Consider the following 16,593-nt stretch of genomic DNA (forward strand, 5'->3'; position numbering starts at 1 on the left):
AGCCAAGGTGGTAGCAGTTTGAAGTAGGGGTGATGACTGTCAGACTTCCCAGAGGCCTGTTGATGACTTCACAGAGCATTGTGGTGTCCGAGGCTGATGCGGTGAGGGCAGGCAGTTGATGGCTAGAGGGCTAGTTCTTGGAGGAATGCAGGGAAAGATGGAAAAAGGGAAGTAGGGCAGGTGCCTGTTGAGAGCAGAAGATAGGGAGCTCAGCTTTATTTTGGGAAAATTCTTATTCAAAACAAAATAAAATCAGGTTAAAAGTTTGGGGTGAAGTTACTTTAGAAACTGAAAATGCCTCATCAGAATTTATGGGTAGCTGAGATCTTAAATGTACAGTACCGAATAGTTTTAGTCAGGGGATGCAAATTTGAGTTAAATCCCCGGAACGCTAAGAATGCAGTAGGCCTTGCTGGAACCTGGTGTCCCATCACAGGCATTTTGTGTAGAAGAGATGGACCTTGGTCCTTCAGGTTGCGGATGTGGACCACCTTTGCCGGAAAGGTGAGCGGACCGGCCTGATGCGCGGGCCTGTTCCAGGGGAGAGCAGCGTGTAAGCCAGCTCTCTGTCCCCTTCGTCACAAGCCAGGCCTGACTCTGGGTAGTCCCGGCATGGCATGATTACGGGGTGATGGGTATGGTGTCGAGGAGCACGGATGCGTGTTAGAGAGACGGCCGCGCTCCTGGATGGTTCCTACGCGTCTGTCGCTGCAGCCCCAGGAAGCAGCGTCTTGTTTAATGTGCAGGGCTCTGTGACCCTCTGTTATTTGGGGTGGTGGAGAGACAGCTCTTTTCATGTGCTCTTTAGAATCTCTGTTTACATAGAGTTACCCTGATCTTCAAACTCGTCTCCAGGGTTTTCTCAAGGGAGTGAAGTGCTCAGTTTCTGATCTTCCTGATCAGTTTTTGTTTCCTTTTGCTGGAGAGTTGGAGGAGGCGGGCAAGCAGTTGAAGAGTGGTGGGTGTGTCTGTGTGAGGGGAGCATCTGGGTGCACTGCTTGGAATTCTGGAAAAGTCTTAATCCATAAGCAAAATGACATCATTTTTCAGTTTTAAATATATCTTTTTTTTTTTTTGTCCCTTAGGGTTTTATCTATCAATCGCAGTCAATTTAATTCTCAATTTTAGATAGCATATTAAGTGTAGTTTCAACATAGAGGCTATGAAAACTGTTTTATTCTGTGTCCTGAAAGAGCATTTTAATTTTGCATTTTAGAAATTAAGTTGAGGGGCTTTTTTAATACCATTTTCAGCCTTTAGGTTAAAAGACTTGGCTACTGAGTTCTTACAACACGTTTGTCAACACGTATTTCACTCATGCCTTCAGTGTTTCTTCCCGTAACAGGCTTTTCCAAAGGAAACAGCATATTAATTAATGTGGTCCCAGCAATCATTTTCTTTGGACCTGAGGAGTCATAGAACGTTTTGCTGTTAGTTTAGTGTAGAGATTTTGAGTGTATGGGCTTTGGATAGATAGGATGTGGATAGAGTTAAGAATAAATAGAAGTTATGAATCTCTTTCCCTTAGTCAATCCATTTTGCTTATGAATGAATTTACAGTCTCTGGAGTTAACATTAGTATTTCTCGATGCTGGAGTTTGCTTTACTTGAGGATCTGCCAGGAGAGTTTTTGAAGCTGTTGTCCACCTTCTCCATCCGCTTCTGCTCTGCCTCCAGCATCGATTCACCCCACCTCCCGCCCTTGGGAGTTTCACGGCTCTTGCTTTCAGGCAGATTTTGCTGTTTCCCAGAGGGGGGACTGTCAGCCACGGCGGGAGCTCCAGGCCGTCTGCTCAGAAGAGGGACATAAAAGTCTAGAGGAAATACTCGAGTGCTGTGTTCACCACATAGGAGACTTTCCTGAGCTTCATTGAGTCTTAAAATTAACCCATTACCCTACCTCCAAATTTCTAAATTCTACTATTTGAGGTCAAGTTGGGAATAGAGAGTTATATGTAACATATTTCTGTCTCTGTATAGTTAATATATATTATGTATTTGTACCCAAATTATAAGACTTAGAGTACTTACTCTCAAGATTTGGAGAGATTTAGGACATCTTTATTTCATGACATTCTTCTATATTTTTGTGATTGTTGCCTGTGTATTTTTGTTTGGCCTGCAATGCAGGAGACCCGGGTTTGATCCCTGGGTTGGGAAGTTCCCCTGGCGAAGGGAATGGCTACCCATTCCACTATTCTTGCCTGGGAAATTGCATGGACAGAGGAGCCTAACGGGGGTTAGGGTTGCAAAGGGTTGGACACGACTAAGGGACTAAACACTTAAAATTTATAGCTATTAACCTGAATGAGTTTATAGAAAGCATACAGTGGAGCCTGAGGGTTGTCCGTAGCACTGCAGTCCTTTAAAACCTCATGAACTACAGCTGTGAGAGAGAACAGTTTTTACCTCTTGACTTCATCTTGCTTTGCAGCAGCTTTCAGAGGTTGATTGAATTAGTGAATTAGCTTTTATATTTCTACTAGCATTTTGTTTACTGAGTGATTTAAGAAACTGATTATTGATGAACTCTCACAGTGACTAAGAGGAGAAGTGCCTCCTGATTTGTTGTGACTTAGAAACAGTATTGAGCTGGCAGGCAAGGTTAAGAAATATGATGGCTTTTGTGTGTTGCTGAGTGGGTATCAAGCCTCGGGAGTTTAGTTTCAGGTTTCTAAAAACCCTGGGCATAGTCATCTCTGTCTCAGTCATCACAGCATGTCTCATTTCTGATGTAAAAACATGTCCTTTTAAGAAATTTAAGCTATCATTAATTTTATCTGAAATTTCTCATAAATCTGACATAATGTGGTTTTGAAACAGTAACAGGATAATTTAGTTTCATTTATGTGCTGAGAATAACAACTGGTATTTATTGTTTATACTTATGCAATTTTATAGATGGAGTTTTAACATTGAATGCGGAGAACACTAATTATGACTATCAAGTTCCAAACTTCCATAAATGTGAAATCTGTCTGCTATCTTTTCCAAAAGAGTCCCAGTTTCAACGCCACATGCGGGATCACGAGCGAAATGACAAGGTATGTATTTATAAAAAGGATATCGGAAATGTGAGCGTTGAAACTGGAGGAACTGTCAAATCAGCATTCATTCTTATTCCTACATTTTGTATTATGTAAATGAAGATTTTGATGTTTTGTTTTTAAGCTATATTTCTAGCCATGGTTAGGTGATGAGATAAAGTGAGAGCTTGTCTAGTGAATCTAATGAAATTTTCTGTGAGTGGACAGAGAAATAATCTTAAAATATGACTTTCTTCAGTAGGTTCAAATTTCCCATGTCTCGATGTGTTTTTCTCTGGCAGGCAGTGTTACCCTCAAGTGGTCTTGCATCTTAAGGAATTTGAGGTATTTTATTTTAGATCGTATTTCCACAGGCAGCAACCCTCTGGTACACAGGGGTTGAACTCTAGTGCCTCTGGTGGGATGTGTCAGGGTGGTTGGAACGTGGCAGCTGAGCCCCCGTGAAGAGAGTGATTGCCGCCTAAACCAGTGAGTCTTCTGAGATGGGACTGGTGCCCAGGCGCTCTTTTCTGGAGGGCAGGGTGTGAGCAGCTCCAGCCTCCCTCTGGGCATGAGTGATGATGTTGTATCTGTGACCATGTGTTGCTAACACCAGAACCCACTGGGCGTTTCTCCCAGGTGGAAAATCTGAAAATCCCAACCCATTAGGGTCTATTTCCAAGAGAAATACCAGTGATTTTCTTTCTACAAGTAAGTGCTCGAACACCTTCCGTTTGGGGGAAATTTTAGGTGGGGCTAAGCAGCCGTGTGACAATGCAGTGAGAGTTTTTATGATTACTTACTTTGTTTGAAGTGATTTTGTTTACAGCAATGGAGTTGTCATAAAAAGAAGGGGGAAAGTCCCACCCAATAAGTTGAAGTCTCACTTTTGCTTTCTTAGAGGTTACTTTCTGGTACATTTATATGCAGCATTTCTCATTAGAAATAATTTTCTATGCAAATGTGATGTCTCTGTATACTGCTTTGAGAAATTCTGTAAGGAGCTTTCCCATGTCCATTTTGGATTTATTGACTTCAGGTCCAGAAGGACTTCAGAAGTTGCTTCTAAAGCTTATCTGTGGATTATGGTGCCTGCTAATGTTTGAATGACATTTATTGTGGAAAGATTGTGTTTCAGTAGCTTTTCGACTTTTCTCTCCACCTAGCCACATCGATGCGACCAGTGCCCCCAAACCTTTAATGTTGAGTTCAACCTGACCCTTCACAAATGTACCCACAATGGGGAGGATCCTACTTGTCCCGTGTGTAACAAGAAATTCTCCAGAGTGGCTAGTCTCAAAGCACATGTTATGCTGCATGAAAAGGAAGAGGTAATTATTTCGGCCTATACTTTGTTCACTGATTTTTAAAATGCATCTCATCTTGGGTCAGGAGGTTTTTAGGTTTAAACTAGTTTGAAAAAGTCTTTCATGTAGGTGTCACGGAGTCCATTATCGAGAAACTCACCTTGCCAGTCTCCAGGTCCCTGGTAAAGCATTTGTTTTCCGGTCATGTCAGAAGCTTAGGGCGAGACTTTTTAATGTGTGGTATACTCGGAGGATCAAAGTTCATCCACAGTGGCTGGCGGAGGAGACCCCCGTTTTCTCTTTAACAGAAGTTAGCTTCTGTAGGATTCTGGGTGGCCAAAAGTAAACTTCCTGCCTCTGAAGATGGTAGAGTCTCCTTGCCTGGCTCCTGCATCCCCTGACACATGGGCATTTGGGAGAAAAGAGGAAATTCGTGAAGACCCAAAGCAGTTTATGCCCCCAGTAGTAGTCTGAAAGGGAACAGTCTTGAGATGGAGTGAAGAATGGTGGGGGTGAGTGGCCCAGATGCACAGAGAGGCCCGCCTGCTGCTGGCGTGGGTGGGCTTACGTGAAGTGTAAAACGTCAGCCCCGCATTGTTACCACAGACAGTCAGGAACATGTGAATGTAGAAAAGAGAAGATAGCAGTCACCTCTAATTCAGCCACCCAGGTACCTAATTACAGGTAACTGTTTGGTATGGTTTTCTCTTGAGAAAAACGTACAATATTTAATTGCACATGTAAAATCTGCATCCTGAAACCTGAGTTTGTACATCATGTATAGATTTGTGTCCTCTTTTTACGTCTTTAATTTTTTATAAAAATAATTTCTTTTTATCTTTTAAAATCTTATTGTATAAGTAATACATGTTCATTTTGGGAAAAGTTGGAAACTGAAGATTAACAAAAGCAAAAGAACCAATAGTCACACTAGTGGGAGAGAATGCATGTACAGCCGACCCTTGAGCAGCGTGGGTTTGAACTGTGCAGATCCACTTGCGCGTGGAGCTTTTCAGTAAACACGTCCGACAGGACTGGGTGGTTCTGAGACCAAGGATGGGGAGCCGTGGACATGGAGGGCCTGCTGTCAAGTAATGCTCGGATGTTCACCTGTGGGGTCCATGCCCTAGACTTCCATGTTTTTCAAGGGTCAGTTGTGTTGTTTCTGGCTTTTTGGGGGGGTATGCATATACTTCCGTAAAAGTTTGTTTAGGAACAGTGTTTTAGTGCAGTTATATCCTATCATGTCATCTGCTCTGTCCCTTTCATATTTGTGAATGCATCTTTCCCTCGCTCGCTTTGTGAATCATGGTGTTTCCCCCCACGTTGCTATTCTAAATTGCTTTATTAAAGTCTTTAGCATCTGGATAGAGTGTCATGATATTTCTATCATTTCTTTTATTTTTAACATTTAAGTTGTTTATCCTTTTTCAGTACTATAAATAATGCAAATAATGTGTTTCATTAAGATAGAGTCGTGCAACTGGGTTTACTGAATTAACAAGGCTTTTTCACGCTCTTTGTAGAATGCCACCTTGTATTCTAGAAAGTGTGTGCCCTTCTGTACCTTCTGCAGGCTGCAGGCCCACCTGTCTCACTCAGCTGTAGCACTGTCCAGAAATGGCCAATGTGTTCTTTTCAAAAGGCAGAAAGGGTTTAATATGGTATTTTAAAATACCTGGGAGTCAGTTCAAATAGTAAGACTCAGACAGTAGAGAAAAGGGTAGAGAGTTAAGTCTCCTTCAGCCCATGGCCTCGGTTCTCCCAGGAGCAGCTTGTCTGGGGGCGGTCAGTGCACACACAGACCTCTGCGCCCCATGAACGCAACTGAGTTGCTGGCGTTCTGTGCTGTCCTCTTCAGGTGACTGGGTCTCAGCTACTGTTTCGGCCCCCGTGGTGCTACGTGGCATCCACTGCCCTGGCCCGTGGGGTTGCCCTCAGGCTGGGCGTGGGCGGTGCGGCCTCGCGTTGCTCAGTGAGGGGCTGGGGGGCTGCGGGCGCAGGAAGCCTGCCCTCGGGACCTGCAGCTGAGCTGACCAGGGGCACGAGCACAGACACACACAAGAGGATCATGTGCATGGAATGCTGGGGTCACTGCTGCGAATTGATGTGTGTGTGTTGGGTGGGAGGGGAACGTGGGCTGTGCCCACAGCGCCCGTCAGCTGGGTGGCCGTGGGCATCGACGTTCAGTTGGGACCCATGTGTGATGGGAGGGGGGAGTTGGGTGTTGGCGGAGGGCTGCAGTGCTGTGACGTGCAGCCGCGCGGGAAGCCTGGTGGTGGGGGCCCTGTGAGGCGGGCCTCCCCTCCCCCGGTTCTGTGTGCATCTGCACAGGGCGCCTGCCGGCCCTGCCGTGAGCCCGGGGGACCATGCAGGCGGGCGCCTGCCGCCGGGGCCAGGAGGGGTCTGTGGGGTGGCTGGGGTGTCTGCTGAGCACTGAGCAGCACCTTGAGGCAGATTCCTGTGGGCAGGGCAGAGGGCTTCTGAGACAGCCTGGGAGAGGCCAGGGTAGCGCTGGGCGCCGGTGCTCAGGGGCGCGAGAGAAGGGCCAGGATGGCCCCCGGGAGGGGGCAGAAAGGGCAGGTGTTACAGGCGAGGAACCTGAAGGTGGTTGCTGTTTATCGGGTCTCATACTCTGACTTTAAAAGTTTCATCTTCAGCCAGATGGGGGCTGATAAGAACACCACACATTTCCCTGACAGTCTGCTGGCTGCTCGGCGGTCACTGACATCACCCAGCACCGCCTGCCTCTGCAGGAGGCACGAGCAGGGGCTCTGACCACAGGAAACTCAGCGCAGTGGACAGGCTGTGTGCTGCCCTGCAGGCCTCACGCTCCCACTGGGACGAGCCCGGGACCCAGGAGGATGGGAGGCCCATCCAGGCCCCTTGGGGTTGGCGGGTGTGATGTGGCGGCAGCTACAAAACCTCCCGTCCGATAGCCCATGTCAGTTGTGGTTCAGCGTGTACTCAATCCTACTTTCACCACATGAACTAATTGTACACAAGCCAGGGTTTACTCAGAAAGTTCAGAAAAGTTTCAGAGGAATATCCATGTAGATATCTCCTGAAATGTACTCACCTGCTCATTTGGTTAAAAAAAAAAAAAAAGTACATAAAAAAGAGGGTGGATCTGAGCCAGAGCAAGTGAAGAACAGGGCTGGGAACGGGGGATAAGAAGTCACGGTTTGCACCATGACTGTAAGTCGTCAGTGCGGGGCACATGTTTCGCCTGCAGATTCAGGGTGCACGTGGCCCCACCGCTGCATTCAAGGTGGGCAACAAGTTTTCTTGTTAGATGGTTTTAAAATTTTTTTGACAGTTCGCAAGAAAGAAATTTTATCAGCAAGATACTAACAAAACAGCAGTTCGTTATTTCCTTAGATTATTAAATATTAACACTAACTTAAAAGTCATTTAAGTTGAAGTCACTGGGTTGCTCCAAGTATCCCATTCAGCTTTGTCCCTTCCACAAAGGACGCGCTGGTAGCGTCAGTGAATGGCCTCATCCAGTGAGGTTTCTGTGCATTCACGAGGCCATCAGGTGCGGTAATTAGAAGAAAGTCTGGTGGGAAGAGATAGCTTTGTATTCTGTTTTGTAGAAACAGCAGTTTATGCGCACTGACAGGTATATAGCAGTATTATGGAACGCCTCACTTTGGCACTCCTGCACTGTTGAGCAACTCACGTGCGTCTCTGCACTTTGACTGTGACAGCCCCGTGAGGCCAGGTGTTGCTGTCCCCACTGTTTAACACCCCTTGGGCGGTCAGCACACTCAGGTGCACATGGCTAGTGATTAGAGCCTCAGCGTGAACCAAGGCCCAGCTTCGGAACACCGGGGCTTGCGCTGTCCTGACTGAGACACTGCTCATGGTTTAAAATTTACCCTGGCTGTATTTTCAGAAGTCAAAACAATGAAATACATTTTAATATATTTACCAAAATACATCCAAAGTATTGTAAGTCGCACATTAAAAGTTACTGTGCTGTTTCACACCTTACCTTCTTTTCAGCAAGCCTTTGAATCCTGTGTGTATCTTATGCTAGCTCCACAGGTGCTCAGCCAGGCACGTCTGGATGCAGTCGCTGACTGTTCTGTGATCAACCTTCTATATAAACCAGACGGAAAGAATGATAGGTGTTTCCATTTAAGAACTTACCAGCTGTCAGCTTGTTTTAAGGAAGTCTATTAAACTATCATCTTAATTTAAATTCTTTCCTGACCTTTTTGTGGTGTCCAAGTCCTGCTTCAGAGTTTTCACAGCATAGATGGACAAAGCGCCATTACCCAGCAGTCAGTTGGAAGCAGCTCACTTAGCTCAAAAGCTGTAGTGTTCTCTCATCCTTTCGCCTGTGTTTCTGTCAACAAAGAAGTGATTTCTTGTATCCTTGTACTTGGACGCCGCAGTGCATCTTTTGAGAGGCAAGGCGGTGTTTGTTCGCCAGGAGGGTGCACCCGTGTGTCAGCGGTTTAGACAGCGAGGCTCTGGCGTGTCCGTGTGCTCACAGGTGTCCTCTCCCTTAGAACCTCATCTGCTCCGAGTGCGGGGATGAGTTCACCCTGCAGAGCCAGCTGGCCATCCACATGGAGGAGCACCGCCAGGAGCTGGCCGGGAGCCGCAGTCACACCTGCAAGGCCTGCAGGAAGGAGTTCGAGACGTCCTCACAGCTCAAGGAGCACATGAAGACACACTACAAGATCAGGTGGGAAAGCCTTTCCTGGCTAAAGAAAACTACACCACGTATGAAAAATGGGCATGCTGCTTTAGGAACAGGAGCAGGCGACTCGGGAGTGTGGTGCTGGGATGGCTTTCATAACCCGTGGTCCGTGTCGTGCAGTAGGACAGATAAGGTCCAAAATGAAACGTCAGACTGAGGGTAGAAGTTTTTAGCTGTATTACAATGAGAACAGCTGTAGAACAAGGTTTTGGCAGTACACTTTTAATGGGCAGGTAAGAAGGTGTGTAGAGTGGACTCACAGGGCCAGATTAGCACCCTTTTTAGTGAGTTGGTTTATTTGTACTACATGGAGCTTGCACGTGTCCAACACTGTGCTTCATGTGTCTGCAAACAGATAAGTAAAACTTCATTTAATCATTAACAGACTGCCCTTCAGGCCAGGATACTGCTGTGGTACCCGTTTTGCAGATGAGAAAGCCTAGGCTGGAGGTTTCCGCCCAGCCTTCAGAATGCAGCGAGGCTGCTTCTGGGGGCTGGAGCAGGGAGAGCCAGGGCGCAGGGCGGCGGCTGAGGGCCGGGGAGGGGGAGCCTTCTCGCTCCCGTGTGTGTGGTTGATCTCTCCTTAAAGCTCGCTCTGGTTCTGAAGCGGTGGCGTCACAGGGACCCCACTTACCGCATGCTTTCCTTCCGGGATCCCAGGGTGGCCGGCACCAGGTCGTACAATAGGAACATCGACAGGAGCAGCTTCACATACTCCTGCCCGCACTGTGGAAAGACGTTCCAGAAGCCGAGCCAGCTGACGCGGCACGTCCGGATACACACAGGTGTGGGGCGCACTGGCTTCTGGAGGACCCCTGACAGGGCCTGGGGGCCAGACTGTGGCCTGGAGCTGGCCCGGCCTGGACTGGGGCCTCGGCTTTCCCCCCATCTTGCGGAGGCCCGCGGTGCTCCTTTGCGATGTTGGGGAGGCGGTGGGAGTGTGGGTCTGCGGCCTCAGGGAGGCGTTCCGCCTGGAGGGGGCAGGTGTGCGGTCTTGAGTTTGGGTAACTTAAGAAGTTATTTCTCTTAACCCATCAGGTGCTCACACAGTGTGGAATCGTATTTTGATCATCTTTCTCCCTCTCCAGGTGAAAGGCCATTTAAGTGTAGCGAATGTGGAAAAGCTTTTAACCAGAAAGGAGCGCTGCAGACTCACATGATTAAGCATACGGGTGAGAAGCCCCACGCCTGTGCCTTCTGTCCCGCCGCCTTCTCCCAGAAAGGGAACCTCCAGTCCCATGTGCAGAGGGTTCACTCCGAGGTGAGCGTGTCCCCGGGGTGTAGGTGTGTGGCGGGCGGGCTAGGGTAGAGCAGGGAGGTCCTCACAGGAGTGCAGACGTCACAGGCTGCACAGGTGCCCCTGGAGTGAAGGGTGAGCCCGAGGAACTCTACTTGTTAAATGCAGATAAAGGGTTTGTGTGGAGCAAACCCTGTTTAAAAAAGTACGTGCGTTCGGGTTCAGTCATGTCCAACTCTTTGCGACCCCATGGACTGTGGCCCGCCAGGCTCCTCACGTGGGATTCTCCAGGCCAGAGTACTGGAGTGGGTTGCCATGCCCTCCTCCAGGGGATCTTCCCTATCCAAGGATTGAACCCACTTCTCTTGCATTGCAGGTGGATTCTTTACCACTGAGCCACCTAAGAAACTCCCCAAAATACATACATATGTATATATATACACAAGTACATACATACACATGAATATTATGGGTGTGTGTATATATATATGTAAAACATGTGAACCTTTTTGGCTTATATGGAAATATACTATTTTTTGTTTTTTTACCGACAGTATTATAGCTTTGATGAGTAAACATTTGAAAATAATCCTAATACCATTGTTAGTTACGGTCTATCAGTCCGAACACGAACGTTCTGTCATGCCTTTAGTGAGCCCGAAACACAGGTGCTTCCAAGTGTAAGGAGCTGAAAGACGAGGTGAACCTGAGGAGGAAGGGTTTTCCTGTGCTGGCACAGCTGACCTTGTGTGCAGCCCCACTCACGTTTTCTGTCAGCACAGCCCTGGCCAGAGCATTTCCCTCCGTACTGCACGTTAACTGATCATTTAAGCCAACCTGATGTTCCAGTGTTTTGTTGTCTCCAGATAATACTGATTTGTCATACTCTGCAAGTAGCTCTCTTCATCCGGTTCATCTTCGCTCTTATTAACTGTCGTGATTTGGTGTCTTATTTAGTCTGGTTGAAGATAATGAAGAGGTATTTAAGCAACACAAACACTCTTATCATGGATCATTTATTTTATGTAATTACTTTGGAGGATGAAAAATACCACAGTCCTAAAAGCAAGTGTATATCTTTAAATTTTACCCTTGGTAAATCCTTAGGTAACAGTAAAATGAAGAAAAGCTTACATAATTCTGATAGTTTACAAGCAGACTGAGAACTCATATGCAGGGAAGCTGCTTTTAAAGACTGTTTGCTATCGAAGGGAACCCTGGGAAGAGTATATGCAGACTCGCGAGGGTGCCTTTTGGTCTGCGTTAGTGCCTCTCGGAGCTGCCTCCGTGTGAAGGGGATTGCTGAGGAGTAATTGTGTGTCTGCACACACGCCACCAGGAAAAGTAGGCTGAGAACTGTCCGGCTTAGGAAAGCCTTGCGGGAAGGCCAGGTTCGCCTGCCCCCAGCTGGAGACCCCCGGGGCCTGTAGTGGGACCGACTCTGGTGTTCTGGGAACAACCCCAAAGATTGCTTTGAGTGTTATCTAATCCTGTGGTGAGGCTAAGCTGTGGACTTGCTCTTCTCGAGGTGCCGGGAAGATGGAGTCTCCCCCCATCTCTGAGCTGGCCGGCACAGCTGGCAGGACCAGTGCTGGCCCTGAGAGCGGGGCGAGGACTGCTGGGCGCTGCCTCCGTGCCAGCGGCCCTGCTCCCTCGCTGCTCTGCGCTCCACTTTCTGTTCCGCCAGAGGCTTAGAACGTGGCCATGATGTGATGCAACTGTTGGAACTGGTGGCCGCCCTCTTGACTTGTGTGTTTAAGATTCAGAGTAAAAGTCTTAACTGTCTGGCCTTGGTTGTTGAACACTTAAACCATTTTATTGAATACTTAACCATTTAAGAAATTGAGAACAGGTCAGACTTTTTTTTTTTTAACTAGATCACAGTAACTGAAAACTGTGAATTTTCACTCCCGAGCCAGTTCTGATTTATAGAAAAGACTGAAATTTCAATTAATCTCAGACCGAAAATACTGATTACAGAGTCAGGGCATTGATTCTAGACCTCTCTAACTTAAAAGGTATAATAAAGAGTTACATTATTTCTGTCATTTTAATTGAATGGTTAGTTATAATTTGCCATCATGTAAATATTTTAGTCTAACGATTAATTGTAAAACATTGTTTTTTCTTTTTTGTTCTTTAAGGTCAAGAATGGCCCTACTTATAATTGTACAGAATGTAGTTGTGTATTTAAAAGTTTAGGTAGCTTGAACACTCACATCAGCAAGATGCATATGGGTGGACCACAGAATTCAGCAGGCACTACAGAGACTGCTCATGTCTTAACGGTAAGCTCGACCAGCTGGTTGATAGAAGGTATTCTGTTACCAAAATCTGTCATCCGAAGTATGACCTTTAAAATGGAGTAGAATCGTCAGTAGTACCATAAAGGTGCTATGAAAGTTTCCTCTATGGAAGTATGGGTCCTACTTTCATTTGTTTGCTTAATTAAAGGAAATCAAATTTTTGGAAACTTTAAAATAATTTTATGTGATTCTGATTTATGGGTTATCATCTGAACCAGTTAGAAATAAGGCCAAATGTCATCATTGTTATAATGATATAACAATGATGTTATAATGGTATAACATCAAGTCATAATTCCTACAGTCAGTGTTAACTGAGGATTATTGAATATTCTTTATGCTTGTGTTATCACTGAAGAATCATTTCTCTTTTTAAAGTGATATTTCCCCGGGTCTGATGTGCTGGTGATTCTTTTTTCTGAAACCTTGCACTTTTGGGAAACTAAGTTGTATTTTCCAGTACACGCAGTAAAGGTTGTGACTCAGAGCATGCCCACTTGACTCCTTCCTGTAGACTGGTGGCTCAGCCTCTGTCTGCGGCTTCTCCTGCCCTCTCAGCTGAGCTGCCTGACGGCGTCTAAGTGTCGAGCGTGGTGTCCTGACCAGCAGACAAGTCTCGCGAGTGCAGAGTTGCCTCGTGAGTGCAGCCAGCCAGTAGCTGGTGTCAAGTCGGCAGCTGCCTCTTACCACGGAGAGGACAGGCCCAGTTTGTATTTTGTCCCCAAGCATAGGGCTCACATTTAGTGTTAGCTTTTTCCTTTCTCACAATATTTGTGGCTTGGGATGAGTCCTCAGCTTACTCTTGATCAGGGAGAGTGTTGTAATGATGTTCTAAAACTGGAGAGTAATCAGTCTTGTAATTAGGTCTTAAATTTTATTTTGGACTGAGTAGTTTTAAATAAAATTTTCAATATACAAATCAAGCAAATGTTAGAGTTTTTTTTTTCCCTTTTCCTTTGGCAGTATGCAAATCAAGCATGTAGGTGGAATGAATTACCTGGAGTGATAATCCAAGTCATTAAAAAAAATCTACATTCTCAGTAAAATGCTGAGAATGCCATGTCGGGGTTTGTCCTGATATCCGCCATGACAGTGTCTTGCAGGTTCTCTGATCCCACTGTCTTATGTGTGTGTTTTCATTTCAGATTTCTGGGTTTCTGAGGAATCAGATCAGCTCTCCCCTTACATACTCTTGGCTGTGGCTTTACAGAGCTATTATTCCTCCAATGCCCCTAGTTTTCAGGAATCAAAAAAATTTTTAGACCACAGTGATTTCTTTCTTATTTTGTCTATTTGGTAACTTTTTTACTCCTTCATTTTAGTGACCAATGGGGGGATGCGGTTTGTGTGCTTAATCCCTCATCTTGAAGTAATAATCTCTACTACCATGTAAAAGACTTTAAAAGAGTTACAGAAAAATTCATTGAATACGTTTTTTTAAGAGCCAGTTTTGGTCTAACTTAAAAAGTCAGTGAGGCATATTTGGGATATTGTTAGATTTTCATGCTCATAACAAAGATAATGCTGGTTTCTTTTTTTAAAAAAGTTGTGTATGAGTTACCATACTTGTTTACCATTTTTAATGAACGTCGGTGTGTTTCAGGCCACGCTGTTTCAGACTTTACCTCTCCAGCAGACAGACGCCCAGGTCCCGTCGGCTCCCGGTCAGCAGAGCTCGCAGGTGGTGACCGACGTCATCCAGCAGTTGCTGGAGCTGTCGGAGCCGGGGCCGGTGGAGGCCAGCCAGCCGCCCCCGGCCACCCAGCAGCTGAGCATCGCCGTGGGCATCAGCCAGGATATCCTGCAGGTGAGCCACGCTGCCCCCGCCATCGTGTCCGTCAGGGCCGGGGTCACCGCTGGGAAGTCAGCACTCAGGGCTTGTCGGAGGAAAGGCATCTTCACGAGAAATGTGTCCTAACTGAAACCATTATATTGAAACGAAGCATGCTTATTTGATTACTTACGGACAATGCAGATTTTGAAATGACTTATTAATCAATAAACAAGAAGTTTTAAAAACCTAACTTTTTTGTCTGTAAGTGAGTTTTCTGGAAAAGAACAGGCTTTTCAGGGCTTTCTTATATCTGTCCCTGGTGACAGAGGGTGAGGACTATTTGATTCTTGCTTTAGCCCCTTGGAGACAGCACCACGTGTCCTGACCGTGTGTGAGCATCTCTGCTCGCGTGGGGCTGGCGAAGGAGGGTGCACAGATGCCTCTCTCATTCTCCTTCCCCAGGCCCGCTCCACGGCCGCGGCCTTCACCCTCGCTCCCCTCCCTCTGTTTACTTGCTGATGGTAAACGCTGACCTGTGTGCTCCACCTTCGTGGTGACAAGTTGGCCAGGGAGTGAAGAGTCAGGTTGTCAGGACCCTGTGACAGCTGGTGTCCTGAGGGCGAAGCCCCACTTGTCTCTTACCGCGATTCCCAGATGTGCTATAGACAACCAAGGCTGTCTGATACAACAGTTCTACCAGGCACTGTAATTAATTTTAATTCCCTTTAATTTTGAAATGCAAATGCTTGCCATGCCAGATTTTGGGTAGAGCTGAGTTGTCAGATTTCCAAAGGGACATTTCTACCTCCAGATCTGGACGTTTCGCTTATGTTAATAGAGGACTGCTTGGCGATGGAGGCTTTCCTCCTAGTGGGGTCGAGTCAGATTTCTGCAGGTCAGGCTTGCTTGTGTCTTTGTGATTGACTTTGGTGGGCAGGTGTGGGCGTCACCCCTCCTAACCTCCTAGTTCTGTTCTGTCTCAGCAAGCCTTAGAAAACAGTGGGCTGTCTTCAATTCCAGTTGCAGCGCATCCGAGCGACCCCAGCCACACCAAGGCCGCGGCAGCTCAGGGCCAGACCCCAGACGCTACGAGCGTTTCAAGCGAGCCAGCTGACCCTACAGACACAGAGCAAGAGAAAGAGCAGGAAAGCCCAGAGAAGCTGGATAAAAAGGAGAAAAAGATTATAAAGAAGAAATCACCGTTTCTACCAGGTAATTTTAGCACGCGTTAACGTTCCGACATTTGGGTGGTCAGTTGCTATTTAAGAGTCGTGTCCTCCGTTTTCCTTCTGAAGGGGATGTGTTGTTGAAGGCTCCGATTATCTCTACCCAATAGCGTTTGTTTGTGGTGAGCCTTGTTGAACTTGCCCCTTTTCCGCGGGTGGCTGACGTCTCGTGCTTGAGCTCTCCTTCCTGCCAGCCCTTCATGCCAGTCTCTGCTCCGTCGTCCCCCAGAGCCCCCACCTGATGCTCCTGAAGCCCCCCTGCCCCACCCTTGGCCCTTTCCCAGCGGCGCTGTCTGCTCCCTGGCTCAAAGCCTTTGGAAGCCTGCCCCACCTGCATCTCTGCCTCCCCTCTGGGCATCTGGATGCAAGCGCATGCTGTGGTGAAGCTGGGTTCCTGCTGTCCCCTCAGCATCCTCGTGTCTGCTGAGCGGTGTGCGTTCCCATAGACGTGGCTGTGTCACACATATCTCCTTCCTCGCCCTCCTCTCTCGTTCTCTGGGGAACTCGGGCGGTTGTTGGAGGCCAGCTCACATCGCCGCATCGTAGGAGCAGGGGTCTTCCTCCCTCAGTCCTGAAGACAAGCAGGACCCGTGGTCCCCTGGGTCACTCGTGTGCAGCTGGAATGCGTTCTGTGCATTTCCGCAATCCCTCGGGGCTCAGTTTGGCTCACCATGCAGGAGCAGGCCTTACTGTGGCTTTCATGGATAAGCTAGATCCCTGCCTTTTGGGAGGAGTGTTCCTGTAAAAATGTTTGCTTAATGCATTAACTGTTCTTGGGAGGTGTGGACTAACCCTGTCATCTGTGTTAACACTTCTTTCTGAGAATGCATTTTCTCATTGCCAGCGTGTGGTTGTGAAGTCTTTGATTCTCAGCCCACAAAACATCTTGGCCCTACTCTCGTTCTTCTCCCTCTTCTTTTGATCTGACCCTTCCTCCCCAAGTGAAAACAGGATGATGGATCCCAAGCAGTTTATTGTCTGGGTTTTCCTGGGATCTGGA

The 16,593-nt window shown here is 47.0% G+C and overlaps 1 protein-coding gene across 2 annotated transcripts in view; it reads left to right on the forward strand.

Moving 5' to 3' along the window:
* The first annotated feature begins 2,905 nt into the window (after positions 1-2,905).
* ZNF236 (zinc finger protein 236) overlaps positions 2,906-16,593 on the forward strand; it is a 57,718-nt gene continuing 44,030 nt past the window's right edge. For both annotated transcript variants that reach the window (XM_040264370.1, XM_040264371.1), the window contains exons 1-8: positions 2,906-3,044; positions 4,193-4,357; positions 8,857-9,035; positions 9,711-9,835; positions 10,139-10,311; positions 12,432-12,575; positions 14,197-14,400; positions 15,351-15,579. In XM_040264370.1, coding sequence (XP_040120304.1) covers positions 3,018-3,044; positions 4,193-4,357; positions 8,857-9,035; positions 9,711-9,835; positions 10,139-10,311; positions 12,432-12,575; positions 14,197-14,400; positions 15,351-15,579 — 1,246 coding nt within the window. In that variant the 5' untranslated portion in view covers positions 2,906-3,017. The remainder of the gene's footprint in view (positions 3,045-4,192; positions 4,358-8,856; positions 9,036-9,710; positions 9,836-10,138; positions 10,312-12,431; positions 12,576-14,196; positions 14,401-15,350; positions 15,580-16,593) is intronic.

This window comes from Oryx dammah, unplaced genomic scaffold, assembly GCF_014754425.2.
Source record: "Oryx dammah isolate SB20612 unplaced genomic scaffold, SCBI_Odam_1.1 HiC_scaffold_22, whole genome shotgun sequence".
Lineage (NCBI taxonomy): Eukaryota > Metazoa > Chordata > Mammalia > Artiodactyla > Bovidae > Oryx > Oryx dammah.